General features: G+C 52.0%; 1 protein-coding gene across 7 annotated transcripts in view; it reads right to left on the reverse strand.

Moving 5' to 3' along the window:
- The window catches only part of C6H19orf47 (chromosome 6 C19orf47 homolog), a 22533-nt gene continuing 1172 nt past the window's right edge, over positions 1-21361 (reverse strand). For 3 of the 7 annotated variants that reach the window (XM_021094390.1, XM_003355913.4, XM_021094389.1), the window contains exons 2-10: positions 19659-19763; positions 15357-15408; positions 11571-11658; positions 11361-11475; positions 9890-9971; positions 6054-6191; positions 4211-4363; positions 2771-2841; positions 1-1297 (exon numbers count right to left, since the gene is read on the reverse strand). In XM_021094390.1, coding sequence (XP_020950049.1) covers positions 803-1297; positions 2771-2841; positions 4211-4363; positions 6054-6191; positions 9890-9971; positions 11361-11475; positions 11571-11658; positions 15357-15375 — 1161 coding nt within the window. In that variant the 5' untranslated portion in view covers positions 15376-15408; positions 19659-19763 and the 3' untranslated portion in view covers positions 1-802. Of the gene's footprint in view, positions 1298-2770; positions 2842-4210; positions 4364-6053; positions 6192-9889; positions 9972-11360; positions 11476-11570; positions 11659-15356; positions 15514-19658; positions 19764-21361 lie in introns of those variants that run through there. The other 4 variants (XM_021094392.1, XM_013988570.2, XM_021094391.1 and 1 more) reach the window with 4 other exon arrangements.

The following is a 21361-nucleotide window of genomic DNA, read 5'->3' on the forward strand; positions in this document are numbered from 1 at the left end:
TTTCAAAGACAAAAATATATTAAAACAGCGGTTTTCTTCACTCTCGGCGCTGGCCTCCCTTCTCAGTGCCCCTTCCCCACTACCTGCCAAGCCTTTCAGGGGAAAAGGTGCCCAGGCAGGTGCCCCAGCTGCAGCCCAGGGCCTGGGGTGGTCCCTCCAGCCTGGGAGTGCGGGCGGCTAACAGTCTCTACAGGCTCGACGCCACCGCCGACGAGGGGGCCGCTGGGAGGCCGGAGGTGCAGGAGCGCCAGGCAGGACGCAGCGGAGAGTCGGGCCTTGCCACGGGGACGGAAAGCAGAAAAGAAATGAACAGAGTGAAGAGAGGGAAGATGGACGTTAGAGCAGGGGGTGGGGGCAGAGGAGTGAGGAGAGGAAGTTGGGGAGTCAGAGGCCGGGGTAAGGGAGCTCCCGCAGGTGACACCCACTCTGGGGACAGGGAGGCCCAGGAGGTGGGATCTGAGGCAGCGGATGCTGCTGAGGGGGCGGGTGGGGAGAGGGGGAGAGGAAAAGGGCGTCTGGCGCTTGGACAGGTAGAAAGGGGAGTGAGTCCTGCCAAGGCCAAGGTCAGAGAGGAGAGAACGGAGGACCGGAGAGAAGGGAAAATCCCAGAGCAGCAAGGCCGGGCCTCCAGGACCCTTTCAGACTCAGAGAAACCGAGCACCTGCCCAGAAAGCTCAGGCGGGCAGAATGCCTGAGGGAGACAAGCAGTGTCACCCAGAAGCCAGCGGGGGGGGTGGCGCCCCCTGCTGAAGACTCTGAGCGAGCCAGGAGTCTGGAGAGGGGCCTGCGCCCCGCCCGTGGGCTAGAAGGTCCTGCGGCCCAGTCTTTTGAACACGCTCACAGTGCCCGCGTGGTCCATCTGGGCACCAAGGCCCTCGCTGGAGCTGTTCCCCCGGGGCCCCACCAGAGTCCTCTTAATGGTGACTTTGACCTCGGCCGAAGACTTACTCTTGGTGCTCGTGACCTGGCTATCCTGGGCCTCAGGCACAAGGGCAGTCTTGCCCAGTCTCTGGATGACGCTGACTTTGGACAGGGGCTCTGGCTTCTTCTCCAGCCCGGGTCGCGAGGAGAGGGCCAGGCGCCGCAGCGTCGGGGTGGCAGCCGTTGGTGCTGAGCTGGTGGCCTTGGCTTTGACAGTCAGTGTGGGTTGGTGACTGGCTTTGGCTGGGGCCCGGCCTAGCTTCTTCAGGACCCCGGCATACTGCAGGACAGAGCTGCTGCTGTCATTGTCACTGTCCCAAGCCAGATCCTCATCCATCTCTGGGGTGGCCCCCAGGCGGCTGAAGACTCCTGTGGGCTGTGAAGGTCAGAGACAGGACAAGTGAGTCAGTCAGTCACTCAACAGGCATTCACGGAGAGCTGCCTCGTGGAGCTCGCGGCTGGGAAAAACACCCATCCTGACATGCTAGCTAGTGGTGAGCCCTGAGAAGGCAAGTCTGGGGAGCCCGGAAGATGCCCCCTCTTTGCCTGAAGCTCGGGAAGGCTCCCTGGAGAAGGGACATCTGAAAGTCAAGAGGAAGTGAGTGGAATAAAGAGGGGGAGGGGCAGGGAAGACCATGAAGGTCACAGGTGAACACGGGTGAAAAGACCAATCTGGTCACTCACGAGGCAGACGGTCCCCAACTCAATACCCGGCCCTGTGTCGGGGAGCGCTGGGGACCCAGTGGTGACGAAGACAGGGGAGTCAGGGTCCAGCAGGGACGACAGACCCAGCATGGAAATGGCACAAGGAATTCTCTACTTAAGACAGTTCTCGGGAGGAGAGGGCCGCGCTGGAGAGCAGGCGCAGGGAAGCCTCTGGTCCCTGGGAGTCGAGGGGAGCCTCCCCGGAGGCATCAATGTCTAAGCTGGGCCCCCGAGGCAGAGCTGGCAGAGTAAACTGTGTTCTCTGGGTCCCCAAGGCAGGAACAGGGATCATATTTACAGCACACTCCCCATGTGCCAAGCTCTTCCCACGGTGGCATCTTCAAGCCACGGAGCCCGAGCGTCATTATCACGCTCAGGATAAGATGTAGGAAACAAGAAAAGCCAGAGCGGGTGCGACCTGGGGAGCAAGGCAGGAAGTACAGCTGGGGAGCTCCGCTAGAGTGCATCAAAGGTGCCATTTAAAGATGCCTTCCACACAGCAGACAGACCGCGCCCGCCCTGCATGTGTACCCCACTTGGTCCTCGTGACCACCCTGGGAGGGGGGTTCTACACAGAGGGGGAAACTGACAGGCAAAGGGCTTAAGTGACACAGTCAAGGCAATGGCAGAGCCGGATCCACGCCTGGGGTCGGCAGGCAGGGGCAAGGAGAGCAGGCTTCATCCCGAGCATGGTGAAAAGCCTCAGAAGGGTTTCAAGGGGGGCAAGGGCAGGAGGCCTGTCCTGGGGGTGGCACACGGGAGCTGTGCAGAGACCAGCGAGGAGGCCACTGTCCTCTCTGGACAGGGAGAGGTGGCAGACAGGCCATCAGACGCTTGACTGCCTGGAATGGGGGCAGCGGGACACCCGAGATAGGGCCTGGGGCAGATGCTGAGGCCAGCTTGGGGTTGTGGTGGTGGGAAGGGTTCAAGGGCGGCATCCGGGAGTCTGCCGGGCCCCCGGGGCCTGAAATGGGGAGGGAGCTCAGGCGAGAAGACAGACGGGGAAACCACCAGTTCGGAGAAGGGCCCTGGGCCTGGAAAAGTGGGTGACTCGGGGTGAGGTGGATATGGGAAGTGCCAGGAACAACATCCTGGGAGGACAAGAATTTGAGAGTCCCGAGTGGCTGCCCCATTTCCAACTCACTTTATTCCCTGTCGTCGTGTCTGCCTTGGTCTCGGCGCCGAGGCGGTCAAACACGGACGTCCTGTGGAGACCTAGGCGGGAGGTGAGGCCATCAGCCAGCGCCTGCCGGGGAGCCCCTGGGGGCCCAGGCCTGGCTGAGCACGGTGCGCACGGGGCAGGGAGCTATCAGGGTGGCCAGCAGCTCTGGCCCAAGAGGCTGGCACTGGGCCGAGCGAGGCTGGCGGTCTCTGTCGCCGGCCAACACTGATCTTGACCCCCACGCTTCGGACCGCTGGCCAACACAACACTTGCGGCCCTCACACCTCAGAACACGTGCATGAGCCGTGTGCGCGGGAAGAGCTCTTAATCCCTCTGGTCCTTTCCCTCTTTTTTGGGTCCATGGGCTTCTAAGAGGCTCTGATGAATGGAAATGAGTCCGCTCCTTAAATAACAGCCTAAACTGCCATCGACAGGAGAATGGTCATGACCGTATGATGGCGAAGTCCGACGGAAATGGAACATAGTTAAAAAGAATGAAGCAGAGCCACACGCACTGATGGGAAAAGATCTCAACAAAAAAGTATTGAACAATACATATCAGATGATGCGCTTTGGGCTTAAAAAGAAAAAGAAATGCCTAGATATATGTAAACATACAAAGAGTTGCATTAAAGTTCAAAAATACTGGCCTGGAAAGGTTAACAATAGGTGTGGGACGTGGGAGTGGGGGGAGAAAGTTTGTTTTTACCGTATATGCTTCTGCAACTGCTGAATGTTTTTCCAGAAGAACATATACAATATTCTGAAAGGAAGAGCGCAAGGAAGAGCACCTCCATACTAACAAACCCCGACTCCAGACTGAATCTCTCTCTCTCTCTCTTTTTTTGCATTTTAGGACCACTCCTGTGGCATATGGAGGTTCCCAGGCTAGGGGCCTAATCGGAGCTGTAGCTGCCATCCTACACCAGAGCCACGGCAACGCAGGATCCAAGCCGCCTCTGCGACCTACACCACAGCTCATGGCAATGCCGGATCCTTAACCCACTGAGGGAGGCCAGGGATCGAACCCACAACCTCATGGTTCCTAGTCGGACTCGTTAACCACTGTGCACAAGGGGAACTCCAGGCTGAATCTCAACTAGAGTGCTCTGGCTCATAACAACAGTGCCTTGTGGTTGGGGCACGGTCACTCACTTAAGAGGCAGGCCAGCACTGCATCTGCGCCGCCGTCCCTTGTGGGAGATGTGCCACGGAGGCTACGCTAAGTGCAGGACCAGAGGGCAGAGGTGGTGATGCACTCCCCTCCACTACGGTAGCCCTCACTGTGCCCTTGGTCCAAGGCCCCCAGGATCCCATCACAGCCTGCTTCTGGGCCAGTGCCTATAGGATGTGACCAACCCTGCAAGATGCAGCAAAAGGGACACCGTCTCTGCCCCAAAGTGACCCCTGCCAGGACAGTACCTTTCGCCGCCTGCTGCTGCTCCAGGATCTTCCGGGTCCGGGGGGTGGTGCCTTTGGGCATGTTGATGATGTACTTGCCCTCCATCTCGGCAGTGACCCGGCGCCGCTTGGTGGGCACGGCCAGGCTCTCCTCTTCGCAGCGGGCCAGGGCTGCTGGGGGGGGAGAGATAGTAAGCACCTCCTGGACTGGAATGTTCTCCTGGGGTCGGGGCTAGATGCCCTGCAAAGGGCACAGATGTGCCCTTATCTTCATGTGTCCACATGACTTGAATCCCTTATCTTCCCAACGCCCTGTGGCCAATGACTAAAGCACCGGGAAACTCAGGGGTCTGGGCTCAGAGGGGTCACAGAAGGCTGTGGTGGGCCTCCCAGGCTCAGAGCAGTTCTGCTCCTGCCCCTGGCAGGCTCACCTTCCAGCCCAGCCTGAATGCCCTCAGATGGGGAAAGGCTGTAGTGGAAAGGCCATCCAGGTAGTGGTTTCACATCTGAAATCTTTCTTCAAAAATTAATCGAGGAGTTCCCGTCATGGCGCAGTGGTTAACGAATCTGACCAGGAACGATGAGGTTGCGGGTTCGATCCCTGGCCTTGCTCAGTGGGTTAAGGATCCGGCATTGCCATGAGCTGTGTGTAGGTCACAGACGCGGCTCAGATCCTGCGTTGCTGTGGCTCTGGCGTAGGCTGGCGGCTACAGCTCCAATTAGATCCCTGGCCTGAGAACCTCCATGTGCCGCAGGAAGAAGCCCTAGGAAAGGCAAGAAGACAAAAAATAAAATAAAATAATTACGCTTCATACCTCCAATTTATGCGTAAGTTTCACTTACTGTGCATAAGTAAATTACACCTCAATTAGTTAAAAGAATCTTCTCAAAGGGGCTGAGGGGTGAGAGAGTCAGTCCCTCCCAGGCTCCCGTCTTTTCAATACTTTAGAAATGAATTCTAATTTTCCTGCTCATGGCACACACATCGAAAGGTCAGAAGGAGGATGACACACACGGCAAAAAGGGAGCACGTGTGATGGGAGGCAGACAGGGCGTGAGAGCTGGACGTACGAACAGCCAAGCCCCCTCCCTGGGCCTCAGTTTCCTCCTGGGCCAAGGTCACTGCTGTGAGGATGGGCCCACAGGAGAGCGTGACAGGGGCAGGACGAGGGCTTGGAAGTCCAAAGGCCAGCATGCCATCCCCAGCTCTCACGGGCTGAGACCTGGAAGAGGAACAGTGGCCAAGCCTGGAGAAGCCAGTGGAGGAAGAGGGCTGGGAGAAGGGACCCTCAGGAGGGGGCCCAGGGCGGCAAGCGAGACACGAATCCACATGGTGCAGGGCCCAGTGAGGCCACGTGGGAAGATGACTTTATTCATGGAACAATGGGAAACCCTGGAAAGTTCTAGACAAAGGTATGAAAGGATCAGATTGAAGGCTTTAAAGGATCCTTCTGGTGGCTTCTTTACCTTTGACCCCAGGCATCAAGCCCAGGGCCAGGCACCAGGGCAGGGCTCACGGAACCTCTGTTACAAAAGACTGACCCACGCAGAGTCAACAATACTGCATCGAATACCTAAAAGTTTGTGAAGAGGGGAGATCTCCTGTCAAGTGTTCTTACCAGGATAAAAACAAAAAAATACAAGAAGACTGAAGCAGCCGCGGTGGGAGAACCACTCAGAGACACCATCTCCAGGGAAAGTGTCACAGCCCCACTCTCCAGACATGCAACGTGAGGCCCGCTGAGGCGCAGTGACCTGACCCGCTGCGGACACTGCAGACACCCTGGGGCCTTCAAAGCACCTTGCAGCGCTGGGGACATGGTCCCGTCTGCCAATACCCCCGTCAACTCCCGAGTCCCCTTACCAGCGGCCTTGGCGCTCTTTGCTGCCATCTTATTGGGCACAGTGACAGAGATCTTGGAGGTGCTGGTGTCTGGCCGCCTGGGGGGAGTGCCGGGTGGGGAGTCACGGTTCAGGCTGTTGGTGATCATTCGGGAGGCAGCTGCCAGGAGGGAAGAGGAGAGGCCAGTGGGGCAGGGCCCTGAGAAGGTCAGGCTGGGGAGGTGACCCAGGGGCTGAATGGGAAAGCAGCAGCCAGAGTTCCCCTGCGGCTTCACTGTCAAGACGGGGATGGTGGGAGTTGCCGCTGTGGCTCAGTGGGTTAAGAACTCAACTAGTATCCATGAGGATGCGGGTTTGATCCCTGGCCCAGCTCAGTGGGTTAAGGATCCTGTGTGGTTGTGCCTGTGCTGCAGGCCAGCAGCTGGAGCTCCAATTCAACCCCTAGCCTGGGAACTTCCGTATGCCACTGGGGCGGCCCTAAAAAGAAAGAAAGGAAAAAAGAAAAAAAAAAAAAAAATCGGGGATGCTTGGGGTGGGCCTGCCTTCCCAGCAACCAGCCCACCGCTCCCTGCCCTGGGGGCCCACCTGTGACTGGTTCCCATCACATTTCTCCCATCAGTTTCCCACCCAACTCGGAGCTCTTCCCCGCTTCAGTACCAATGGGCTTGCTCTATCTTTCCTCTCCTCAGAGAAAACTCCCCTGACCACCCCTCCACCTCTACGACTTCTACCCTGGGCTATGCTTTCTTTTTCTTCATAGCCCTTATTATTACTTGACATTAAATCACGCCTGTTTACTGCGGACTGGCCCGCAGGCACGCATGCGCCATGAGGAGACAGTGTCGGGTACTGCCGTGTCCCCAGTGCCTACCGTGGTTTCTGGTGCCTCACAGGCCCTGAGCAAACATCAATGCAAAAGATGAACACTGTCTCGGACCTCCCGACACCCCTATCAGGCAGGATCCAACGCAAACCAATTTTAGAGATGAGGAAGCTGGGGTTCGGGGAGGGGTCGCTCAGCCGGGGCCCTGGGCCATGTGGGTCTGGCTCCAGTTGGGCGGGGGCGAGAAAAGAAGTGACCTCCGGGGGGCGGGGGGGGGGGGGGGATGGTAGGGCAGTCAGGAGGGAGGAGCTGGGAGCTGCAGCAGGCAGGCTGGCTTCCATCCCTTGTGTAGCAGACCCAGCAACACCGCTCTCAGTGAAAGCGATGGCTTCCAGACTTTGGTATTCTGTCCTACTGACGCCCGCCCCCCCAAAAGTCTTCTTTGTGCTCTCAAAGCCTCCGGATGTCCTTCATAATGACCCTCGGCATGGTTATAATTACATATTACTTGCTTTTTTTTTTTTTGGCTGCGCCTGTGGCATGCTGAAGCTCCCTGGCCAGGAACTGAACCCATGCCAGAGCAAGGACCTGAGCCACAGCAGTGACAAGGCCAGATCCTTAGCCAGCTAGACCACCAGGGAATTCCTCCCCTTCTCTTTTAATTTCTTATTTTCAACCAGTATTTTTTTAATTCAATTTAATTTTTTTTTTTTTTTTTTTTTTTTTTTTGCTTTTTTAGGGCCATACCTGTGGCAATATGGAAGTTCCCAGGCTAGGGGTAGAATCAGAGCTGTACCTGCTGGCCTATGTCACAGCCCCAGCAACTCCAGATCCCTGACCCACTGAGCAAGGCCAGGGATTGAACTCGCATCCTCATGGATACTAGTCAGATTTGTTTCCACTATGCCACAATGGGAACTCCCTGTTTTAATTTTTTTAACATGTTTTAAACTAAGACACTCAGAAGGTCTATACTGAGATAAATACATACTATCTAATTTCATTTATATGGACTTGAAAGACTAACAAAACCAACCTAAGCTGTTAGAAATCAGGGCAGTGAGCGGGAGCTCCTGCTGTGGCTCAGAAGGTTAAGAACCCGATGGGGGAGTTCCCGTCGTGTCGCAGCAGAAACAAAGTCTGACTAGGAACCATGAGGTTGCAGGTTCGAACCCTGGCCTCACTCAGTGGGTTAAGGATCCCATGTTGCCCTGAGCTGTGGTGTAGGTCACAGACTCGGCTTGGATCCTGCGTTGCTGTGGCTGTGGTGTAGGCCGGCAGCTACAGCTCTGATTAGACCCCCAGCCTGAGAACCTCCATGTGCCGCAAGTGTAGCCCTAGGAAAGACAAAAAGACCAAAAAAAAAAGAGCCCAATGGAGTGTCTGTGAGGATTCGGGTTTGTTCAGTGGGTTAAGGATCTGGCTTTGCCCCAAGCTGTAATGTAGGTCACAGAAACAGCTTGAATCCGGCGTTGCTGTGGCTGTGGTGTGGGCCAGCAGTTCCAATTCAATCCTTAGCCTGTGAATTTCCATATGCCGTGGTGTGGCCCTCAAAAGACCAAAAAAAAAAAAAAAGAAAAAAAAAAACTGCGTGTTTTTTTTTTCTTTTTCTTTTTGGTCTTTTTGCTATTTCTTTGGGCCGCTCCCTCAGCATATGGAGGTTCCCAGGCTAGGGGTCTAATCGGAGCTGTAGCCGCCGGCCTACGCCAGAGCCACAGCAACGCGGGACCCAAGCCGCGTCTTCAACCTACACCACAGCTCACGGCAACGCTGGATCGTTAACCCACTGAGCAAGGGCAGGGACCGAACCCGCAACCGTCATGGTTCCTAGTCGGATTCGTTAACCACTGCGCCATGACGGGAACTCCAAATCTGTGTTTTTAAGTCAGCTTTAGGGTGGCTTATGAAGCAGCCAAGGCTAATTAATGTGATTGTTAAATTTTTAAAGTATCATAAATACAGTTGATTCTTACCATTCAGATTCCAGACTTATAAACGCATTGGGAGCCTCAAAAGCAATACCTGTGGTGCTTTGCCGTCATTCAGACATGCACAGAGAAACAAAAAGCTTGAGTCACCCCACACACGTTCCCAACTGAGCTCAAACAAGGCCATCCCCTGCCTTCCTGCCGCAGCTCTCGCACTGTAATAGGTCTTAGTGCTGCGGTCTCTTTAGTGCTGTCGTCATTTCTGTGCTTCTCATTAGTGATCCCGGTGTTTAAAGTGGCCCCCAAGGGAGTTTCTGCTCTGGCGAAACAGGTTAAGGATCTGGTGCTACCGCTGCTACGGCTCAGATTCAATCCCTGATCCAAGAACTTTCATATGCCGAAACAAACAAACAAATAGATAAAATGCCCCCCACAATGTGTGTGTGTGTGTGTGTGTGTGTGTGTGAGAGAGAGAGAGAGAGAGAGAGAGAGACTTGGTCACTTCACTGTACAGTAGAAATAGAAAATTGACAGAACACTGTAAAACAACTAAGACAGAAAAAATAAAAATTGCAAAGAATTTTTAAAAAATAAAATGCAATAAAATGGCCCCCAAGCATGATGACAAGGGGCTGTCTAGTGTCCTAAGTTCAAGAAAGCTGTGATGTGCTTTACCAAAAAAAAATAGGTGTGGTAGGTAAGCTTCGTTTAGGCTTGAGTTTTAGTGCCATGGGCTGGGTTCAATGTTAATGAATCAACAATGTATACTAAGTAATGTGTCTTTAAAGAGAAACACACATAAAAGAAGATTGAGTATCTACCAGATGATGAAAATGTTGTGACCAGAGGCTCGCAGGAGCTTAACCCCATATCCCCTGGGAGCAGTGATTCAGCATTCACTGCTTCAGAGTTCATAGTGGCTTGCAGAACAGAATGACCACAAACAAAAATCCACCATGTATACAGCCACTCTCTACCCAGTTTGCTTTTCCCTAAGAGAAGAGCGCCTCAGATGGCTTTGCTTCCACCCCTGCAAGCTGGAGGTGCATCCCTGTCACTGCTGGAGGCTAAGAACGGAGGAAGGAAGCCTGAGCAGACAGGACTCACCGCTAGAGGTGCCTCGGCGAGTCTCGCCTGGGAGGGGACTGGGGCCACAGGGCACCGACTCAGTGGCAGCTTTGCACATGTCCTATAAAAAGTAGAAATAAAAATAAGAGGTGCCTGGGTTACCAGGGGTACAAGAACATAAGGTGGGGGAAGAGGGGATTCAGAAATCTGAGCCAAACTGGAGGAGATCAGAGCTGTTAGAGAAGAGATTTCAGAACCTTTCACTCCTAATCATAAGAAAGCATCAGACAAACTCCAAGCAGGGACATGCTCCAGAACCCTGGACCAGTACTCTCCCAAACCGCAGAGGTCATCCAAAGCCTGGGAAGACCAGGAAACTGTCCCCAATCCAGAGAGAGTAAGGAGACATGACAAGTAAAGGCCACGTGGTATCCTAGAACAGAAAAAGGACAATAGTGGAAGAACTGATGACATCCAAATAGTCTGAGGCGTACTTAATAATAGCACACTAATGCCCCTTCCCTAGTTATGTAAGATGCTGACAGTAAGGGAAGCTAGGTGTAAGAAATAAAGAAACTTTCTGTACAATCATCGGGACGTGTCCACAAATTCAAAATTGGTCTCAAATTTAAAAGTCTAAAGCAAACACTTTGCTCAGTGACCTCTATGATACTCAGATAACGTCCCTGGCTTGAGAAAGTCCTCACTTGTCCTGGATGTCTTGTGCTGGATGATGGGCAGATGACGCTGCCCCTGGGAGGGAGGAAGCTATTAAAATTGACGGAATAACCCCAGTGGCCAGCACTTGGTAAAGGGGAGTACCTGAGAGCGCGGTTCTGGGGTTAAGTCGCCTTCTCAGTCAAGTGGAGGGAGAAGGAAATGAGCTAACATGTGTAAAGAATGAAGACAGGGCCTGGCACTTGGTGCCAGATACATGAGCTGGTAGAAAGCCGCAGCACCCCTATGCAGCAGGGGTGTGAGAAGCGCCTGCTTCAGAGGCTCGGGGAGGTGAAATCACAGGGTTGTCAGGCCCACTGAGTTTCATCACGTGTGCAGAGCACTCAGACCAGTCTAAGGGGGCTGTCAGCAGAGAGGCCAAGAATGGGGCAACCATGTTGTTGGCCAAGTCACCAAATGGGTCCCACGTAGGAAGCTCCCATTCTAGGAACAGAGAAGGGTCCTGGTAGGATAATTATGAGGAAGATGAGAACTAGAAATAATAGTCTTACAGAGAGCCTTTGCTGAGGCCCTGCGGTTCGTACCTTCCTAGGGCTTCATATAACTTAATACAACCTCGCTGCAAAATAGGTTTGCCTATGTGCATTCTACAGGTGGGGAAAGTAAGGTTCAGAGAGGTTAGGCAATGTGCCCAATGTCACACAGCAAACAGTGGAACTGACCTCAGAATCCAGGTCTACCTGCCTTTGCTTCCAAGCTGCCTGTTGGCTCTGCCACTGTCCCTCCACCCTACCCTAAACCCAGCGACAGAGGGGTCAAGCGGAGCACCCACCTGGCGGTGCACCACCTTAGCATGCTTGAGGATGGCGATGATGTCACCCACCACGGTCACGCCCAGCTCATTCATGATCTCCTTGTTGAGGTCCAGCAGCATGCTCTTCTGGATCCTATGGGGGAGGGTCAACAGTGAGGCCACAAGTGGGCCAGCTCCGACTCCCCTCCTTTCCCCCACATTCAACCTGGCTCCCCTCAGCAGCCTTACCTATTATCCACAAACATCACGGCATAATTGACAGCAGGTCCTGGAGGAATGCCGGCTTCCTTAAAGAACTGGATCCACTCGGAAGTGGCTGGGAGGAGGGGATCGGGGGAATAGGACTTGTTACTCTCATTACTTTCTTTAGAGAATAGCAACAACAAAACCACAATAGCAGCAGCTCCCACAAACTAAATGCTCATCAAATGCCCGGCCTCAGGTCTGAGTGCTCTGCACACGTGATGAAACTCAGCGGGCCTGACAACCCTGTGACTTCAGGAGCGCTGTCGCCCCCACTTTGCCAGTGAGGAAACTGAGGCAAGGAGAGGCTGGGTGACTCAGCCCAGGCCACACTGCTAACAAGAAGTGGACTCCCCAATCCCTTCTGCTTGCTGCTGTACTGCCCTTGTCCTCACAGCTCCGTCCTGCCCTGGAGTGTGCCCCGCGGGGACCAGCCCTGTGCTCGGCCCATGACTGGTTTGGGCAGCCAGGACTCTGGGTTCGCCACCCGGCTCTCCATGTGCAGGGCAGGTCCTGAGAGCGACAGGATCTGCTGGTGGACAGAAAGAAGTGTTGCAGAGCCGGCCAAGGGGTGTCACCAAGCACCCCCCAACGCCCAACACACACAGAGGAGCAGCCAGGACTCAGAGTAAGGCATGGCGTTTATAAGCGTAGGCTTTTGGAGCACGGGTTCTAATCCCGGCTCTGCCATCTCCGGGCTGAGGGGCTGTAGACAAGGTTATCACTTGGTGCTTCGGTTTACTCAGCTGTAATTTTGGGGTAACGCGTTCAACAAGCATGTACTGAGCATGTGGCGGATGCCATGCCCTGGTCTATCACTGGGGATATAGCCTGGCACAGACAGAGTCCCTTCCCTCACAGAGCAGACATTCTAGTAAAAAGAGCACTGATGCCCTTGGTCATTGTGCAGACGAAAGACCAGGTCTACATAAAGAGCTTTGAGTGCTGCCTGGCCCCGGGGACAGCCTCAACCCATGCAGCTGTTATTATTATTATTATTATTATTCTGCCACTACTCTACATGGAGCCGAGGCCAAGACTAAGCATACTCCACCTGTGTAGCTTTATTGTTTCCAAATTTGTTTCTTGACCTCTTGGCCAAGATCTTGCCTATGACTTTCAAACTGATCCTGACCTATCAGGCCAGGTATCAGATACGATCATTGGTGGAGTTCCCTTGAGGCTCAGAGGGTTAAGGATCCAGCGTTGTCACTGCTGTTACAGGTTCAGTCCCTAGCTTGGGAACTTCCACATGCTGCAGGAGCGGCCAAAAAAAAAAAAAAAAAAAACCACCACAAACCACTGGATTGCACACTTTAGTGAACTGTATCTCAATGAAGCTGTTAAGAGGGACAAGCACCACATAGATTAGGAGTAGCTAACTGTCTACAGCAAAGTCAAGGAACTGCAAAAGTCCCATGTCCAGCCCTCACCACCAATCTGTGTCCTACTGAAGAAGAAACATGCTGCCAAGTAACTAATCATAAGCACCAGCTATAGGAGTTCCATCCTGGCTCAGCAGAACTGAATCTGACCAGGAAACATGAGGTTGAGGGTTCCATTCCTGGGCTTGCTCAGTGGGTTAAGGATCCGGGGTTGCTGTGAGCTGTGGCGTAGGTTGCAGATGTGGCTTGGATCTGATGTTGCTGTGGCTGTGGTGTAGGCCGGCGGCTACAGTTCTGATTCAACCCCTAGCCTGGGAACCTCCATATGCCATGGGTGAGACCCTGAAAAGCAAAAAAAAAAAAAAAAAAAAAAGGCACCAGCGGTTAAGATGCACCCACATTTCCAAAACACTAATTTGGGCCACAATGTGTGTCTTGGATTCAAAGAGGTGTCGCTTGCGGTACACATCAGGAGACATGCTCTAGAATAGTCATGGCAGTTTGTCTGCAACAGCCACAACCCAAATACAACACCCACTGACAACAGCATCCACAGACAAAGGGAGGTGGCTCACCCTTACATGGTAAATACTAGAGAGCAGCGCAAAGGAAAGAACTCCCACTACCCACGGCACCACGGATGACTCTCAGACATGGCCCTGAGCAACAGAAGCCAGACGCGAAAAGAACACAGGGCACGAGTTCATTCACGTAAGTTCAAAACCAAGTCTACAGAATAGGAATGTTTTCACTAGTGGGACAACTATGTAGAAGGGTAAGGAGAGGAGGTCCCGTTGTGGCGCAATGGAAACGAATCTGACTAGCATCCATGAGGACACAGGTTCGATCCCTGGCCTTGCTCAGTGGCTTAAGGATCCAGCGTTGCTGTGAGCTGTGGTGTTGGCCGGCAGCTACAGCTCCAATTCAACTCCTAGCCTGGGAACCTCCATATGCCACAGGTGAGGCCCTAAAAAGACTGAAAAAAAAAAGGAAGAAAAAGAAATGTAAGGAGAGGTTCTCACAAAGAGGAGAGAGTGATTTTTTTATTCCATCTGGAGGAGGGAGGGGTTGTGATTAGGGAGGAACCCTCAGGGGGGCAGGTAATATTCTATTTTTTGACCTGGATGGTTAGAGGGCAGTTGTTTATGGATTTATCTATTTATTATTTATTTATAAGTTTTTTTGCCACAGAGTGCAGCAGCCTGGTCTGGGATCTCAGTTCCCAGACCAGGGATTGAACCCGGGCCACAGTGGTGAAACCACTAAGTCTTAACCACCAGGCCACCAGGAAACTCCCAGGGAGTTGCTTTTTCAAACCTTTTTTTTTTTAATTTTTAAATTTATTTTTGCTTTTTATGGTCGAACCCTAGGCATATGGAGGTTCCCAGGCTAGGGGTCCAATCGGAGCTACGGCTGCCAACCTACACCACAGCCACAGCCATGCCAGATCCGAGCCATGACTGCGACCTACACCACAGTTCACGGAAATGCCGGATCCTTAACCCACTGAGAGAGGCCAGGGATCGAACCCACAACCTCATGGTTCCCAGCTGGATTTGCTTCCGCTGTGCCATGACAGGAACTCTAAAACCTTTTTTATTAATTTACACACACAAAAGCACACACAAGTTTGACAGATTTTCATAAACCAACACACTCACGTAACCAGTACCCAAATCAAGAAATAAAGCATTTCAAGCATCCCAGAAGCATCCCCCGCCTCACATTCCCTATGTAGTCACTTCTCCCTGCCTCACAAGGGCAGCCGACACCTTTTAGCAGCATAGATTGATTCTGCCTGCCTCTGTGCTTTACATAAATGCAATCCTAAAGGAAGTACACCAACGTTTGCTTTTTAATTGCTCTTCTGAGCACACAAATATGTTCTATGTACTTTTCTATGGGTACAAATCTCCAAAAATGTAAAAGCTACCAGCTAATCTCTGTGCTTTGGCAAGACCCAAATAGAGAGTTTAAAAAGAGAATGTGGTGATAGGCTTGTGAGAATAACAATAGCTAATATTTGTGGAGAACTGCACCCAAGATTTTACACACAATAAACTCTTTAATCCTTCCAGCATCCCCAGATGCTGGGCGTGTTAGTATCTCCACTTTACGGGTGAGAAAACCGAGGCTCCAGAGGACACGTGGGGGTTCTGCCGGCTTCAGAACTCAAATTCTTCACGGCCCAACTAGGCTGTCAGGAGGCCAAGGCACAGAGATGAGGCAGCAGGTCCTGCGCAGGCCCTGGCCCTGCCTCCACGTTCCTCAGGGCACAGCTGTTCCTGCCAGTGACCGGCCCTCCCTCCCCCACCCCATTCCCCCACCAAGGTCATACCTCAAATAGGGCAGTGGGGAGAGGGGGCCCCCTGGAGAGAAGACTCACCCATTGTCACTGAGACCATTGTGGCCCTGGCCTTGACGCTGCTCCCTGGAGCCTGGAGGAGAGAACAAGAGGAGAGCGCCCATGAGTGGCCGCCGGCTCCGGGTCTGTCCCTTCCTGGCTGCCCGTCCGTCTGTCTGCCTGCCTGCCTGCCAGAGGCAAGTTCCTGGGCTGGGGGCTCACAGCCCAGGAATAGCCTGGAGCAGCTGGCAGGAAGTCAGCCTGGAGCAGAGCTGCCACCAGAGCGATCACTTCTGCCTGGGACAAGGCTCAGGGAGAGCACATGTCCACGGCTCCATTCCCACACACCTCAAAAGACTCTAGAAGAAATGATAATTATGTATGTAATGGGATCCAAGCATTAGCTCATGCTATGCTGGTAATAATTCTGCAATATAAGTGTATGAAATAAATACTTTGTACACCTAAAAAATTTTCAAAAATGAAAAAATAAAAAGATTCTGGCTGGAATAAGAGGAGGACAGAAAAAAGACACCCCATGTCCAAGACCTGAACCGTAAATACCCACTCGTTCATCCATTCTAAACCTCTTTCCTGTAAAACAACGATTCTTCAATAAAATTTAAAGCAAAGCACGAGAAACCTCTTTCCTGAGAACCTACTTGAGGCGGAGAGGGGGAGAGGGCAGGGAACAAAACCCCAGAGCTCGGCATCTAGGTGGGGACATGGGACGGGGGGAGAGAGTAAACAAGCAAAACCGTTGCCTCTACCGTGTGTCAGAAAGCCTTCGGCGTCCGGAGAAAACGCAGGGGGCCCGGGCCGGGAAGGCTGCCGATGCTAAATGGGTGGTCAGGGAAGAGCTCGCTAGAGGGACAAGCAGAGAGACCTGAAGGAGGTCAGGGATGGGGCCACGCAGTTTTCCAGCGGAACAGTGTGCCGGGAGGTGCAGCAAGCACAGGGCCCTGAGCTGGGGCCCATCTGGCATGTCTGCAGGGCAGCAGGGAGCCCGTGGGCAGTGGAGCGAGTGAGGAGGTCAGTGAGAACAGCAGCCGGGGCGGGGTGCGGGGGTGAGGGGGTGTCCCTGGGGCACCAGTCAGGAGGGGTCCCAGAGAAGAAACAGAAAACCAATTTTCACTCAGATAAGATCAGCAGGTGCCAGAACAGTATTAAAGACATACCAGCACATAACGGAGATTTTCTCCTGGACGTTAATAGCAGTAATTTTTTTTTTTGTCCACTTTTTAGGGCCACACCCATGACATCAGGAAGTTCCCAGGCGAGGGGTGGAACTGGAGTTACAGCTGCCAGCCTACACCACAGCCATAGCAATGCCAGATCCAAGCCTCATCTGAGACCTACACCATAGCTCACAGCAACGCCGGATCCTTAACCACTGAGCGAGGCCAGGGATCGAACCCGCAAGCTCATGGACACTCGTCAGATTTCTGCAGCACCACAAGGGGAACTCCCCGCTTCCCATCTTGATGGTATAACAGAGGTGGTAAAAGATAAGGATTAGAGAACCAGACTTGCAGGGTTCAAATCTGGCTCTACCACTTACTAGCTATGTGACCTTGGCGAGTTACTTCACCAGCCAGGCCTCAGTGTCCCCATTTGTAAATTGGAATGGCACAAATATTACCTGCCTCAGAGAACCGCTGCGGGGCTAGATGAGTTTCTATGTACAAAGCACTTGATTAGGAGTTTGCAACCAGCAGATGCAAACTATTATCTAGAGGGTGGAGAGACAAGGTCCTGCTGTGTAGCACAGGGAACTGTATTCACTCTCTCGGGACAGACCAGAACTGAAAAGAACGTGAAGAAGAATGTATACACATACACATATACATATAAATACACATACGTGTACACCTGAATCGCTTTCCTATAAGGTAGTAACTAACACAATATTGTAAATCACTTCAATACAGTAAATTGTTTTTCTTTTCTTGTTTTTTTTTTTCTTTTTTTTTTTAAGGGCCGTACCTGAGGCTTGTGGAAATTCCCAGGCTAGGGATCAAACCGGAGCTGAAACTGCTGGTCTACACTACAGCCACAGCCACTCGGGATACAAGCCACGTCTGCGGAGCCCCCGTCGTGGCACAGTGGAAACGAATTGGACTAGGAACCTGAGGTTGCAGGTTTGATCCCTGGCCTCGCTCAGTGAGTTGAGGATCCGGCATTGCCATGAGCTGTAGTGTGGGTTGCAGACACGGCTCGGATCCTACATTGCTGTGACTGGTGAAGGCCAGCAGCTATAGCTCCAATTTGACGCCTAGCCTGGGAACCTTGATATGGCGTGGGTGCAGCCCTAAAAAAAAAACAAAAACCGAGCCACATCTTCGACCTACACAGACCTACGTCTGCTACAGCACCGGTTCAACCGCTACCTTGGGAACCTCCACATGCCATGAGTGCGGCCCTAAAAAGAAAACAAACAAAAAAAAACCTCCCGGGATATTAAAAAAAAAAAAAAAAAGGAGTTCCTGCTGTGGCGCAACGGGTTTGGCGGCATCTTGGGAACACAGGTTGGGAACACCAGGTTCGATCCCCAGCCCAGCACAGTGGGTAAAGGATCTGGCATTGCCACAGCTGAGGTTTAGATCAAGACTATGGCTCGGCTCTGATCCCTTGCCAAGGAACTCCATATGCTGCAGGGCAGCCAAAAAAGAAAAAAAAAAAAAGGTCCCAGGCCAGGGATCAACCTGCACCACAGCAGTGACAGTGCCATATTCTTAACTGCTAGGTCTGGATACACTGCCTACACCAAAGCCACAGCAACGCGGGATCCAAGCCGAGTCTGCAACCTACACCACAGCTCATGGCAATGCCAGATCCTTAACCCACTGAGCGAGGCCAGGGATCAAACCTGAGTCCTCATGGATCCTAGTCGGATTCGTTTCCTCTGCGCCATGATTGGAACTCCCTCTAGGGACATATCTTTTCTTCTCTCTCTCTCTCTCTTTTTTGGCCATGAAGCAGCAGATGGAAGTTCTCGGGCCCAGGGATTGAACTTGCACCACAGCAGCAAACAGTGACAATGCTGGATCCTTAACCCACTGTGCCATGGGAGAACGCCCTGGCCTGGGAACTCCCCCATGCCTTGGGCATGGCCAAAATAATAATAAGTGTAAGAATTTTTTTTAAAAGCCACTTGAGGAGTTCCCGTCGTGGCTCAGTGGTTAATGAATCCAACTAGGAACCATGAGGTTGCAGGTTAGGTCCCTGGCCTCGCTCAGTGGGTTAAGGATCCAGCGTTGCTGTGAGCTGTGGTGTAGGTTGCAGACAAGGCTCAGACCCATGTTGCTGTGGCTCTGGTGTAGGCTTGGCAGCTACAGCTTGGATTAGACCCCTAGCCTGGCAACCTCCATATGCCGTGGGAGCGGCCCTAGAAAAGGCAAAAAGACAAAAAAAAAAAAAAAAAAGAAAAAGAAAAGAAAAGAAAAGAAAAAGTCACTCTAGAGTAGCTGGTGCAAAGTAAGTATTCCAGAAATGCCGGCTCTTCTTATCCTCCAGTGCCCCCCAGCCTTCCCTCCAACACCCAAGTGCGTGGCCTGCCTCCCATTCTTTACACACAAGGTCTCTTGTGCCTGGGATGCTTTCTCTTCCTATCTTCCTGACAAGCTCTCCTTCACAGTGCTTGGCTGCCACTGGCTTTGGGACACCTTCCCAGAGTCCCCAGATGTGGGACTCTCTCCTTTGCCCCAACTCAGGTGATGAGTATCACTGCAGGCATCACTCCACCCTGCACTTGGTTCCTAAGCTCCCCTCTCCAGTCTGAATTTTACCGCTAGATAAAAAGAACACAACCAGCCTGTCTCACAGAGCAAGGCGTGGAGAGGCTCCCTTAAGTCAGACACAAGGACAACATCTCACATCCCAAGCACTAACTTAGGCACCAGGACCAGTGCCAGGCATCACGCTGATGCCTCACAACCTGCTCATGAGTGAGGACTATAATTAGCCCCATTTTAATCAATGAAAAACCGACTCATTGTGGTGCAGTCATTTGCCAAGTCCCATATCTAGCAAGCAGCTCTACTAGGATTCTAAAACAAGTTCTCCCTGATCGCAAAGCTCATTCGGTAGCTCCTGTCGAAATGTTTCCATGCCAGGCACTGAGTGTGTACACATCTTAGCAACTCCTCACAACCACCAGCAGTAAAAGAAGAAATGATCTCCCAGTTACAGGTGAGAGTGGCAGGTCCGAGGTCACACAGCAAGTAACTGCAGGGCCAGGATTTGAACCCAAGTCAGTCCCATGGCTCTGATTAACACTGGTCAAGGGATTACCATTAGGCAGGTGATGTGGTCTGTCTTTGCAAAGTTTCAGTTGATACTTACTAGACGCCTTTACGTACTGGTATCCTCCCACCACAGCCGCAGAATTCCCTGCTGGACTCAATTTCCTCTCGCCACCATTAAAAGCCCATCTCCAGCGCTGACTTTCTAAACAGTGAAAATTATAAAACATTAATAATAAAGAAATGATAGGGAGTTCCTGTCGTGGTGCAGTGGTTAACGAATCTGACTAGGAACCATGGGGCTGCAGATTCGATCCCCGGCCTCGCTCAGTGGGTTAAGGATCCGGCGTTGCCATGAGCTGTGGTGCAGGTCGCAGACACAGCTTGGATCCCATGTTGCTGTGGCTGTGGCGTAGGCCGGTGGCTACAGCTCCGATTTGACCCCTAGCCTGGGAACCTCCATATGCCACGGGAGCGGCCCTGGAAAAGGCAAAAAGACAAAATAATAATAATAATAATAATAATAATAATAATAATAATAAAGAAATGATAGCTCCCAAAATTCAAGTAATTACCATGCACCAGATTCCCTGTGCTAAAGCCCATAGGAGGTGTGGCTCCAAGTCTCAATTTTACCACTTCCTGACTCTGACTCTGGGGCAAATGGCTTAACTGTTCTGGATCTCACTCCCTTCGACGTTAAAATAAGAATGATAGAGGAGTTACTGTACATCAGCTATACTCCAGTTATAAAAAAAAAAAAAAAAAAGAATGATAGGTGTGGAGTTTCTATTGTGGCTCAGTGGCAACAAATCTGACTAGAATCCATGAGGACGCAGGTTCGATGGGTGAAGGATCAATGGGTGAAGGATCTGACATTGCCGTGAGCTGTGGTGTAGGTCACAGACGTGACTTGGATCCTGCATTGCAGTGGCTGTGGTGCAGGCCAGCAGCTACAGCTCCGATTCAACCCCTAGACTGGGAACCTCCATATGCCAAGAGTTCTGGCATAAAAAGATTTAAAAAAAAAAGATAGACGTATCTGTTCTTTTTTTTTTTTTTTTTTTTTTTTGTCTTTTTGCCTTTACTAGGGCCGCTCCCGTGGCATATGGAGGTTCCCAGGCTAGGGGTCAATCGGAGCTGTAGTCACCGGCCTACGCCAGAGCCACAGCAACGTGGGATCCAAGCCGCATCTGCAACCTACACCACAGCTCACAGCAACGCCGGATCCTTAACCCACTGAGCGAGGTCAGGGATAGAACCTGCAACCTCATGGTTCCTAGTCAGATTCGTTAATCACTGTGCCACCACAGGAACTCCAAATGTATCTGTTCTTAAAGTGCTTAGTGGGGTTGAATGAGTTCATAAGCACCCAGCCCTTAAAACAGTGCTCAGCAGTTATGCATATGTGCATTAAGTAAAATAAATAAACCTTCAGTGAGCTAGGGAAAGGAGAGGACAGTCATTGAGCTGATATCAGTCATATGCAAAGTGTGAGCTGAGAACAGAGTATAAGATAACTTGACAGGGTCCATGGGATCTGACAACATGGAATCACACAGTGTAAGTTTTCAATTCTTCCAGGTTCTGTCTACAATTTAATAGACCATTCTGCTTCCATTGGTGTTCAGGTTGTTTTCCTTCTTCTCACGCCAGCAATGCTACTTTTCCATTAGGAAAGAACACAAATTTTCCTTCTCAATTGAATTGACTGGAGGAAAATGCATCCGTGGTTTTAAAGAAAATGGAAAACCTAACACAATGGGATTAAGCAAAACTGATCAAATAGTAAGTGGCAGGGGA

The sequence above is a fragment of the Sus scrofa genome, chromosome 6 (assembly GCF_000003025.6).
Source record: "Sus scrofa isolate TJ Tabasco breed Duroc chromosome 6, Sscrofa11.1, whole genome shotgun sequence".
Lineage (NCBI taxonomy): Eukaryota > Metazoa > Chordata > Mammalia > Artiodactyla > Suidae > Sus > Sus scrofa.